This window comes from Sinocyclocheilus rhinocerous, unplaced genomic scaffold, assembly GCF_001515625.1.
Source record: "Sinocyclocheilus rhinocerous isolate Xijiao unplaced genomic scaffold, SAMN03320098_v1.1 scaffold780, whole genome shotgun sequence".
Lineage (NCBI taxonomy): Eukaryota > Metazoa > Chordata > Actinopteri > Cypriniformes > Cyprinidae > Sinocyclocheilus > Sinocyclocheilus rhinocerous.
The window spans coordinates 1318535-1330824 of record NW_015654937.1 but is presented as its reverse complement, the minus strand read 5'-3'; the positions used below and the strand labels follow the sequence as shown (position 1 = coordinate 1330824).

Below are 12290 nucleotides of genomic sequence, written 5' to 3'. Positions count from 1 at the left end.
AATGTTTCCTTATACAATTATTTTTAAGCAATCAGACCTACAATTTCTGGTGGACGATATAACGAAAAACCCATAGATTACACTAAAAAGCAACACAAACTATATCTAGATATGCTGTTTTGGCTTGGTCCAGCTAGTAACCACATAGCAATGTGCTAAAAAAAAACTTAGCAACTGCATAGCAACACCCTGACGTGGTAGTGAGTTTTGCTTTAGGCAAACGCCTCTTATATTTCCTTTAAAAAATTTAAGTTTACTCATTATTACACATAAGAACCATCATTGTCAATGTGTATTTATCTCTCGAGGTGTGCCTCATACTAAAAGTCAATGAAGAGTGCTAGAAGATCAATATCTTCAGGACAAAAAGCAGTAATTGAAAAAAGGCCTGTCGTTGTGTTGATGGGATGTGTGTTTGATCAATAAAATGAGGTTTGTTCAATAATTCAATATAATGAGAGAAAATGACTGCACAGACTGAGAACCGAAATGCCACCTCGTCCCATAACTCCGTCATTCTATAGATCACGTCCCAGATGCTTTTCTCTATATTGCTGACATATCATCTCCTCTATTCATACACACACACACTGCACTGGCCTTCGCCCAGACTGCAGATGAATCTCTGCAGATATGGGCTCTAAGGACACTTACGTTAAAGGTGAAATGTGTCATTTTTTCATATTACAATACTTTCTCCTATCCCAGTTTAATATGCAGACACAGCTATATGCAAGCCATTCATAGGGTGACTTCCCCAAAAACTCTGCAGGTGAATCTTACTAAACAAAGAATATCTTATGGTGTTATTTCTATGCATGCAACAATATAAAAATGCTGGCCTATACTGATAAAGCGACAATTATATATATATATATATTTTTTTTTTGTCAAAAAATAAAAAATAAAATAAAAACTTAAGCGCAGTAGAAAAAAAGGTGTATTTTTAAAGTAAATTTAGGCATCTCAACATAATAATGTACAGTATGAAAAATAGATATTCATTCATTAATGAATTAATCTGATAAATGGTTGTATTTGTTACACTGCCCTTAATTTACACACACACACACACACACACACACACACACACACACACAAATATACAATATATATTTATGTATGTATGTGTATGTGTGTGTGTGTGTGTGTGTATAAATCTGTTATTTTGCCGTTTCATTATTTCTCTAATTCCATTAAGTGCTGCTACTGCCAGAGGTATTAAGCAATCCGATTTCTAAAAAATGTTTTATGCAACTCTAATCACAAAAACAAAATAAAGTAACACTGAAGCGTCTCAATAAAAGCTGATGTAACTATACATTATACGTTACAATGCTGTATTTTATTTGTAAGACACTTTATGTATGAGACAGGTGTCTACAGTGATCTGTACCTTGTCCACAGTAGTCCAGCGCTGGCTGAGATGCCCGTCACCCCCACCAGGGCAGCCAGCATCACTCTACGCCGCTGATAGGAACGGAAGGCACCGGCATGATGCCGTCTTGACAACTGCACCATCCCGACGGTGGCAGCCATCAGAGCCCGCAAGCGGTACATACTGCAAGAAGACCGAAAGAAAGAGTGATTACTATGCAAACAATACTTTTAATTCGGAATGAGAATTACATCTGTATGCAAATATCTCCTGGAGTGACACAGATGACACCATTTCAAATATTTAAGCAGGGCAGTGAACTAACGTTATAAACTATCAAATAAAATGAAATTCATCCATCCAAAGTCAAACAGGCCCATTCCACCTCTCTTTCATTAGAGATTTGGGCCAGTCTCAAATGGTGTGATAATTTGATTCTGTCTGAAATTAAAACTGTAAATGTGGGCTCTGGATCTTTCCCCAACACTGCATGGATTAGCCCTACATCTCCCACGGCCCTGAGCCTGCACTCCCGAAAAATTAATTATCCAGCAGCACACGAACAAGACGCATTTTTAACAATAGACCTAGGTGGGACTTTGTGGCTTTAAATCCACGTCTTTTAGTTGCGAAAAAATACTGACGACTCACTCTGTCTGAAGGGACATATGCAAAAAGTTGTCAATCTGGAATGCAAATGTCCGGATACCACCTGCCACAGACTAGCAAGTAGCAAATCAGTTCATAGCTGTAACATACAGTAAACTCCCGATTTCTAAAAAATGTTTTATGCAACTCTAATCACAAAAACAAAATAAAGTAACACTGAAGCGTCTCAATAAAAGCTGATGTAACTATACATTATACGTTACAATGCTGTATTTTATTTGTAAGACACTTTATGTATGAGACAGGTGTCTACAGTGATCTGTACCTTGTCCACAGTAGTCCAGCGCTGGCTGAGATGCCCGTCACCCCCACCAGGGCAGCCAGCATCACTCTACGCCGCTGATAGGAACGGAAGGCACCGGCATGATGCCGTCTTGACAACTGCACCATCCCGACGGTGGCAGCCATCAGAGCCCGCAAGCGGTACATACTGCAAGAAGACCGAAAGAAAGAGTGATTACTATGCAAACAATACTTTTAATTCGGAATGAGAATTACATCTGTATGCAAATATCTCCTGGAGTGACACAGATGACACCATTTCAAATATTTAAGCAGGGCAGTGAACTAACGTTATAAACTATCAAATAAAATGAAATTCATCCATCCAAAGTCAAACAGGCCCATTCCACCTCTCTTTCATTAGAGATTTGGGCCAGTCTCAAATGGTGTGATAATTTGATTCTGTCTGAAATTAAAACTGTAAATGCGGGCTCTGGATCTTTCCCCAACACTGCATGGATTAGCCCTACATCTCCCACGGCCCTGAGCCTGCACTCCCGAAAAATTAATTATCCAGCAGCACACGAACAAGACGCATTTTTAACAATAGACCTAGGTGGGACTTTGTGGCTTTAAATCCACGTCTTTTAGTTTTGAGGTCATCTGTAAGAGAGCGTACTCCTAAAAGTGACAAAATAAACATTTAGGAGATGTAATATTTAAAATGTACATTTAGGAGATGCACCATATCTCAGCTGTTCTTTAATTTTATATTGAGAAATTGAGTTAGTAATGGTCAGATTTGCTGGTACCCTTGGTAGGGCTGGACGATATGGCCAAAATTGATATCAAACTGGAAATGTTGCTGGAGACGGGCTTATTTAAAATGAAAACTCATGCTCTGCTAGCAGGAGGCGCTTTTAGAGTGATAGAACTAGCGGTTTCTCCAGTAATGGCTGTAATCAAAGCAGCTCCGCTCATGAACGCTTCTTTATCAGATCAAATGAAAATGCCATCTAAACTTTTCTGAAGACAGTCGGTTCCCTTCACAGATACATTTATATAAAACACCCGCGACATTTTTTGATTTTGAAACGTGCAGTGCTCATGTTTATTTAACGAAGTCAAACGGCACAAATAAATCAATGTATGGGAAACTGGTAATGTATATCGAAATATCGGAAATGTGTTTAAAAATCATATCACCGTTATTGAAAAAAATTATATCGCGATACATATTGATATTGAATTATTGTCCAGCCCTAACCCTTGGTAAATATGATCAAAAAGGGCCGTGAAAAAAAATCTGCATTGTTTATCCATTTAATCTTTCGTAAAAAATAATAATAAAAAATTGAAGTAAAAAAATTAGGGGGGGGGTCACATTGTAAAATAAAAAATTTTTCTCTAATACACAATAGCCACAATTATTGGTACCCTTAGAAATTCTTACGAGTAAAATATCTCTGAAGCATATTCCCATTCATATTTACATTTTTTTTAGCACACCAGGGTGACGTCCAGCCATGACTTCCTGTTGCACATGAATATAAAGATGAGGGAACACAAAGGCCAAAGTCCCTTAATCATCCATCACAAAGAGTAAAACCAAAGAATACAGTTCTGATGTGCAGCAACAGATAATTGAGCTTCACAAATTAGAAAGTGGCTTTAAGAAAAGAGCATTCCCATTTCCACCATCAGGGCAAGAATTAAGAATTTCCAATCAACTAAAGATGTTACAGATCTTCCTGGAAGAGGACGTGTGTCCTAATGCACGCCGAGGAGGAGAGTTTGAGTGGCCAAAGACTCTCCAAGGATCACAGCTGGAGAATCGCAGAGATTAGTTGAGTCTTGGGGTCAGAAAGCCTAAATAAAATGTCAAACAACACCTACATCACGACATGTTGTTTGGGAGGGTTTCAAGAAAAGAAAATGCTCTCATCCAAAAAACAAACTCCAGCATATTGATTTGCCAGACACTAATGGAAGATAAAACTAATAAATGAGCTTTTTAGCAGCAAACACTCAAGACAGGTTTGGTGCACACAGGAAAGCACCCCATGTGTACAATGAAATATTCTGCTGTATCTTTAATGTTGTTGGTGTTTTTTTCTGCCGGAGGTCCTGGACATCTTGTTTAGATGCATGGAATCATGGATTCTATCAAATAACAACAGATAATACATTAAAAACCGACTGTCCTAGAAATCTTACAATGGGCCATGGTTGGATCTTACAACAGGACAATGATCCAAAAACAAACATCAAAATCAAAACAAAAATGGGTCACTGAGCACAAAACAAAGCTTCTGCCCTGGCCATTCCAGTCCCCTGACCCGAGTGTGGTGCACTGAAGAGGAGAAGCACCAACATGGAGCTGGAAATCTGAAGGGTCTGGAGAGATTCTTTATGAAGGAATGGTCTCTGATCTCTTGTCAGATGTTCTCCAAACTCATCAGGCATTATAGGTGAAGACGCAGAGTGGTTATCTTGGCAAAAGAAGGTTGCAAAATGTACTGAATAAATGGGTTCCATTAATTGTGGCCAACATGTATTAGAGAAAAACATTTCATAATGAGATTCCCCCCATTTTAAATTCTTATTCTTTAATGAAAGGTTAGATTTTTGTACATTTTTAAAATAAAAAATCAAATGGATTAACAATGCAGATTTAATTTTCACAGCCTTTGTTGATAATATTTACCAAGGGTGCCAACAATTCAGACTGTATAATTGAGTTAGATGAGTAAATGTGGAAAACATTTGCATACAAATGGGATCTACAAGAGAAACTGTACTTAAGTATGAGTACAGAAAAAAGTTGACAAAGTATCCATCCAAAAATTAACCCAATTTCATGAGAAAACAATTATTTTACAGGTTAGTGAATTTGAATGATTTGATTAGTAGAAAAGCTACAATATTTAGAAAAAAAAACACATTTAAGTAAACTTTTTTAGCTTTAAAAAAAAGAAAGATACAATCAAGAAGCCCTGTTTAGATTTAAATATTAGCAACTAGCAATTATTTATTTTTTAGCTAAAAAATAAACTTTGTCCCTCAACAAAAATACAATGAAAAGGCCATGGAAGGGGTGGCTCTGGAAAGGTAACTATTCATAAAGCACTAGTGAATTGGAATATACTCCACCAAGCAATTACAAAATTTGTATCATATAAACTTCACTGCTAAATAACAAATTAGGCATTATTGTGAATATCAAACTCAAATACAAATTCAGAGTGCTGCAGTTAAACCCTTTATATTACCACTTCTGTCATGACAACTCTCTGAGAGTTTAGCATGGTAATATACATGGCAATGTTAATGTGTTTGGTCTTGGCGAAATAGATCTGCTACGCTTCTGCTGCTGCAGAGCAAGTACCGAGACTTGCTACTGTCAATACATCCACAGACATGCTGCTGTGAGCATGTAGGAAATATTGCTGCTGCACATATAACCAGTGGTGGACGAAGTACACAAATCAAGTACTTGAGTAAAAGTACAGATCCGTATAATAAAATATTACTCCATTAAAAGTAAAAGTACTCAGCTTTCAATTTTACTCGAGTGAAAGTACAAAAGTACTTGATTTTTTATGTACTTAAGTAAAAAGTACCGATAGATGAATGTTTATTTTGCAGTTTTATATAGGCTACTTTTATCATTTAATTTTATATTAGCATATATTTCGGAGCACGTGATATATTATAAGGAGTAATGATAAGTTTTGTGAAATGTAGTGAAGTAAAAAGTACGATCTTGTGCTTTGGAATGTAGTGAAGTAAAAGTAAAAGTTACTCAAAATAAAACTACTCCAGTAAGGTACAGATACTTGAAAAATGTACTTAAGTACAGTAACGAAGTAAAACTACTTCATTACTGTCCACCACTGCATATAACATATGATATAACCTCCATATATAACATACATGAAATTACTCCTGCAGCAGATCTATACAGGTGGAGCTGGGGAAGGTGGAGGGTTTCTTAAGCGTGCTACAGCAAGCACTAGCCAAGTATTTGAATTTGAACAGTGAGCTCATTTGGCTGCTGACGTGAAAAGAAACCAATCAGCTGCACCATGTGGATAATGATGAGATTTTATCAGATTGAGTTAGAACCTATCGGCCTGCACCATCTAGAGTTTCATGACAGAACTTTGTATTTAGGCCTTTAAACATTCCCAAAATAACACCCAAGTATAGTAACAAAATACAACCAATTACTCAAGTTATATCAGTGTTTTAGAACAGGGTATATGCATTTATTTAAGCAGATGCACGAGCAACAGTAGAGAGCTGCTCTCAACTGACCAGACCATTTTCATTTATTGAATCACATCACACAACACCTACTGAAACCATTAGCCTAATTTGACATCATGCCTTTTAGGTTAGCCATGGTCTTATGAATCTAATGTGATTCAAGCTCTTCTGGAACTCTTCAGAGTTCAAAGTTATGTCTGCAACAAGAGGCTAAACAATATGAGGACATTGTTAGTTCTAGCGTGTCTCATGACCAAAGGTCACTGACGTCAAACCTACAATGTGTCTAAAGCAGCCAGAGGTGTCCAAACTTGTTCCTGGAGGGCCACTGTCCTGCAGTTGAGCCTAATTAAACATATGTGAACCAGCTAATCAAGGTCTTCAGACTCACTAGAAACTAAATTTGATTTGTGGGCTACAGAACTGTTTATACTGTTGGGTATATTCACCACACAATGCTACTGAATGGCTTTAGAAGACTTAAAGAACACTACACAAGATATATGGACAATTTGAGATACTTTTATGGTGCTTTGTATGTAATTTTGGAGCTTAACAGCATCCATCTCCATTCACTGGGAAAAAAAAAGAGCAAATATTAATCCAAATTCCACCTTTCAAAACAAAATTTCAAGAAAAGTCACAATCACAAAGTAAATAATGACTCATTTTCAGTTTTGGAAGAACTTCTCGTTACAGAGGGTAACATATTGCAGTCAAACCGTGTACATAAAACAACTTTTGACTGAAGAAACCGGATAGCTCTTGAGACCTGTGATTTTCAATCTTCTTTTATGGCAAATTTGTCAGACTCCCCCACATAAACAAACCAGCATCTGGTAATTTTTTCTTTGAAAAGAGCTACTCATCATGTCATCCGCATCTTTTGACATCAAACTGTAGGCAGACTGGTGAACTCTCCTCGCCTCGTTCGTAAGAAGGCAAAAGCTCCCTAGAGGCTAGAAGAGCCACCTGTCCGTTCTCCAATATTGACTGTATTTTGATTGAGGTCCTGATTCAGCAGAACATAATGAGAGTGGGAGGGCTACATGCTAATTGGAGTGAGCACTTGTGCGTGACATTGCAGACTGATGCCGCTGGTCTCTGGGGCTGAGGGACAGTGGGACTGAGAGCTGAGCAGAACTCTTCAAACGGAGCAGATACTGCATTAGCCCAGTAAACACTAGGGCTGTGTATCACCAGCAAAGTCACGATACGATACGTATCACGATACATGACTGCACTGAATTTCACCTCAGCAGAATTTAGAAAAACAGCTGTTTATTAAACACTGCTTACTATAGTGCCATTTCTAACTATTGGCAGAGCAGGCAGTTGACCTCTGCATTATGAAGGGCCTCCATAACTGTACCACAGTACAATATAGGTAATGGCATATGTTTCATGTTTACATTGTGCACTCCCCACCAGGTACAATATTCTGATGGTTTGCATCTTGTTTTTAAGCCCATAAATAATAATGTACTCGTTCTAATAAATTTATATTGTAATGTATTCATTCTAATATTTTTTTTAAAATCATATTTACATTGCTGGTAGGTTATCATTGCACAAATTAACACACTCTTTACGTTTAAACAAATAAAAATAAAATTAGAAGAGTTCTAAACTAATGCGCTGTCTTCTTATCTAACGCACACACACGCTCAGTCACTCACACAGATCACGTTGCGGCCGCACTCAGACATTCAGGAACAAACTTTTTAGCGCTGCCCCGCAATTTTATCAACTAAATAGCTTAAATCGCTCAAGAGCTACATTATCTTTCTCTGCGGCCAGATTAAACCTTGTTGTAGCCTATATATTATGCTCTATTCATTATTTTTTAGAAACCTCGCACACGTGCCACAATATCGATACAGGGCCAGCTGTATCGATACTCGTATCGTCAAATTTCTGTGACGATACATCGTCGTATCGATGTATCGAACACAGCACTAGTAAACACCCTAGTGGGTTCTATCAGAGTGAGTTCAACTGGTTCAAGCCTTCTCAAACAACACTTTATGTGCGACTTCACATTGCAAGGGTTTTGTTATGGCCACTGAAATGTTATTAATGTAATGTTTGCATAGTTGAATTGTAATTACCATGAGCTTTTCATTAAAATGTTACTTCCAGTGGGGGTCGAAGCTGGTGTACATAAGCCATTTGGACAGCAATTAATCAACAGTGTGATTAACAGGGCTCAGCTTTGCATCACAGCATTAAATTATATTTTAAAGTATATTAAAATAGAAAACCATTATTTTAAATTGCAATAATATTTCACAATATTACTGTTTTTTCTGTATTTCTGTTCAAATAAATGCATTGTAGAGGTCCTGAACATTATTTTTGGCGGCAGGCTTCGCTCTGAAGGGTTCAGATTCTGAACTGTCCACAAGCAAACCTCACTGAGGTTTGAACCCCCCAAACACAAAGACGTAGTAAGTTTAATTATAAGATCATTTAGGGAGCGCACTCCCTGAATAGTTAGGAGGCGTGCCTTGATATTTAAAAAGAGTAGCTTCTTACTCTGCGGAGATTTCACCATTATCATCATCAGGTCACGTGCCGGGCACAATGGGAAACAAGAGTCTTCCAAAGTATTCGATCCATGGCCACATTATCGACATTTTCCATTGGACACCAATGTCTTCCAGGTCTTCTTGGAAAGCCTGTCTCCATGTCTTTATTCATCTTCCCCATTCGGCTGTTGATTCAGCCTATGTCCATCCATCAGAGGCCACTAAGCTTTAGCATATACTCTCGTCTCAACGTGACGTCACCCGTAGGTTTCTGAAGAGCGTTTTTGAAGCTCAAAGTTGGCGTAGCCGGCACTTGATGAATTGCAGTTTTAGTCACTTCCGTGTTGGTTTCACGAGAGACCGGAAGGTTGCCGCTTGGTGAGCACAGAGAGTAGCAGAGAAGCAAAAAATATAAAGGGCTGACACTAGGAAGAATGACATATTGAAAACGCAATTGAAAATACAATTTGCTATTCTATTTGAAAATTGTCCGGAAAATCGTTCCATAGAATGCAATGCACGTAATGACGTAATGAATATGTTAAACGCGTATGACATCTAGTAGGGCTGTCAAAAAATTTTCGAATTTTGAATATTCGTCGAATTTAAAATAAAAATACGCATTCGAATTTTAGGTGAGCGTCAGGCAGCCTTATCAGTGGCACACGGGATGCGATGACGATGTAGGTGTCATTGCATTTTAATGTTTTTCTTAGCCTATCCAGTTGAACCCACTGGATGCGGCGCTGCTACGTTGTTCATTCAAAATATTGCGGAAAAAGAGAACATAATTGCAGAGAATGTGGTTTATGTCAAAACCGAAACCAAGCCGTTCACACAGAACCATATTTTGCGCATTTTCTAGAGGGACATCTATCACCGTTGCACTTGTGTCTAGCACAAGAGAGCCGCATGTTTAGAAAGCCATGTAAAATTAACGTTAAGTTCAACTTTTAAAAAAACATGTCTCGAAACTTTATGGCGTTTTTTTTTCCCATCCCACTGCATCTCATGTTTTTAAATGAAGAAAGTACTCTTTGTGATTGGTTTTCGGTCCTTTGTATTAAACTATACATACATACATGATGCTGTTTTGTTTCTAATTGTTTAAGCAACTTAATTATATATGGTTTATAAACATTAATTTAAACATTATGCACTTTTTTCAAAGATAGTCGTGTTATTTTATTGCTTTGAAGAAACGTGCATTAGCACTATTTTGCTCGATGCGCTCTCTTGTGGCCTCAGGAGAGAAGCCAAAAGCTTTTTTTCCCCCTAACTGAAATTATGCCTTTTAAATTCGAATATAATTCGAATATTGATCATATTTAAGAACAAAATTCAAATTTTGATTTTCAGCCATTTTGACAGCCCTATCATCTAGCGATATTTAGAAACTTGAACAGGCTTTAGCTACTTTTCACTGAAAATAGTTGGCTACACTGTTTCCCATTCATGGCAATTGGAGTACATTGTCTTTGTATATCCAAGTCTTGATGTCATGCATCGCCTGTCAATGGCATTGTGTCCTGTTACCTTCAGTTATCGGTTCGCAGTGAATAAACTATGGAGCGCAATGCGCTTCCTCTTCCATGAACATGACTCCACACTCCTTCAAAGTCAAACTGTGAATGATAACAATGATATGTTTCACACCAGATAAGCCTTGCATATTGGCAATAACCAAACGACTGGCAACAAGTATGTTTCCAATAATAAACAGAAGCTTGTTCAACAGCATTGCTAAAAACAGCTTAGCTGTAATAACGAGAATGTTATGAATGATAAACATAAAATCCTGGTAAACAGTAAGTTCCAATAGCAACTAAATAGCTTTTAAGCAACAGCAGTTTCCAAGTAAGCTATAGCCAATGATCAGATCAGATCAACAATTAAAAACAAACTTTTATAAAGAATATCTCTTTGGATTTGAGACTTTAGTCTTTGCAACTTTACAGATCTTCGTTATGCACCAAAACCTTGTAACACTCCAAAGAGAAAGGAAAAATTTAAATCGCATCATATGACCCCTTTAATCCGTTTGAAAGCTGTCCTGAGTGAGTGTTTATGATGAACTAGAAGACTGTTAGCGAGTATCTGTGCAACATATTAGCAATTGAAGCGAGTGTCTGTGCGACAGAACTGAGAACTGACTTAACGTTTGTCTGTGCGACAGACTATGGCAAGTTTGAGTACAGATGAACTTGCATATCTTATTTAATTGTAGTGGGAGGAGTTATGATCAGCTGAGCGTCAGCTGATGTTGGCTGCTCGCCGTGGTCTCCTTGAACTACGTTTGAGCTCCATTCGTCACTCAAATTATATATATACTTTTTTTTATTTTTTGTGTTTGTGTGTTCCATGGAAATTTGGATGATTAATAAGGCCAATTAGTTGATGTCATTGTTCAAAAGAGCAGCCTAAACATTCAGCAAAGCATCTCTTTGTGTGTTACATAGAAAAAACACTTGAAGTAAACCGCAGTTCTTGTATGCCCAATTGGTTGGGCATAATTCCTCCATGGACATGATACTTTGAGACTCCCAAACCATTTTAATCAAAGAGAGCTCTTTAACCTTGCTTCTCTGCAATCTTCAACTGCAAACAATCTGCAGCAGTCTGGGTTTCACACATCCAGTGGCAATTCTGGACTCTATGCACCAGTGATCTAACAGCCACACGCCTCTCAGATAAGGTTCTGTCAGGCATTGCACCAACACCGAGGCATCAGGGCCAGCTTCACAGGCAGCTGAAGACAAACTTGACAGAGGACCAACATTGTTTCTTACAGTGCAAATGAAAGCCAATGAAAGCTGAAATATCACCAAAACACACTGTCTCTATCTGTAGCAATCATATTTGCATATCATCAAACGAGGTGAAATAAAACTAAGCTTTGGATACACCTGGCTAAATATCCTCAAGGTATGGACTGCAGTTATCTGAGCTCACAGAACATCTCCTCCAGCACAAAACATTTCACTACTCTGATGACAATCAGAGACATAAAAGGAAGCAAGCGGATCATTTATTTGTACAAAACCAATGGCGCTTTTCCACTGCATGGTACGGCACGGTACGGTTCACTTTTGGGGGGTTTTCCACTGGGTACAGTACCTGGTACTTTTTTTAGTACCATCTTGGTTGGGGTTCCAAGTGAACCGTACCGTTACCAAAACGTGACGTGTAAACTCTGCTGATCACGGATTGGCCGGAGA

At 37.9% G+C, this 12290-nt stretch overlaps 1 protein-coding gene across 5 annotated transcripts in view; it reads right to left on the bottom strand.

Moving 5' to 3' along the window:
- LOC107717828 (calcium uptake protein 1, mitochondrial-like) overlaps window positions 1-12290 on the bottom strand; it is an 83015-nt gene that overhangs the window by 64073 nt on the left and 6652 nt on the right. For 3 of the 5 annotated variants that reach the window (XM_016524700.1, XM_016524702.1, XM_016524704.1), the window contains exon 1: window positions 1397-1560. In XM_016524700.1, coding sequence (XP_016380186.1) covers window positions 1397-1560 — 164 coding nt within the window. Of the gene's footprint in view, window positions 1-1396; window positions 1561-2312; window positions 2478-12290 lie in introns of those variants that run through there. The other 2 variants (XM_016524701.1, XM_016524703.1) reach the window with 1 other exon arrangement.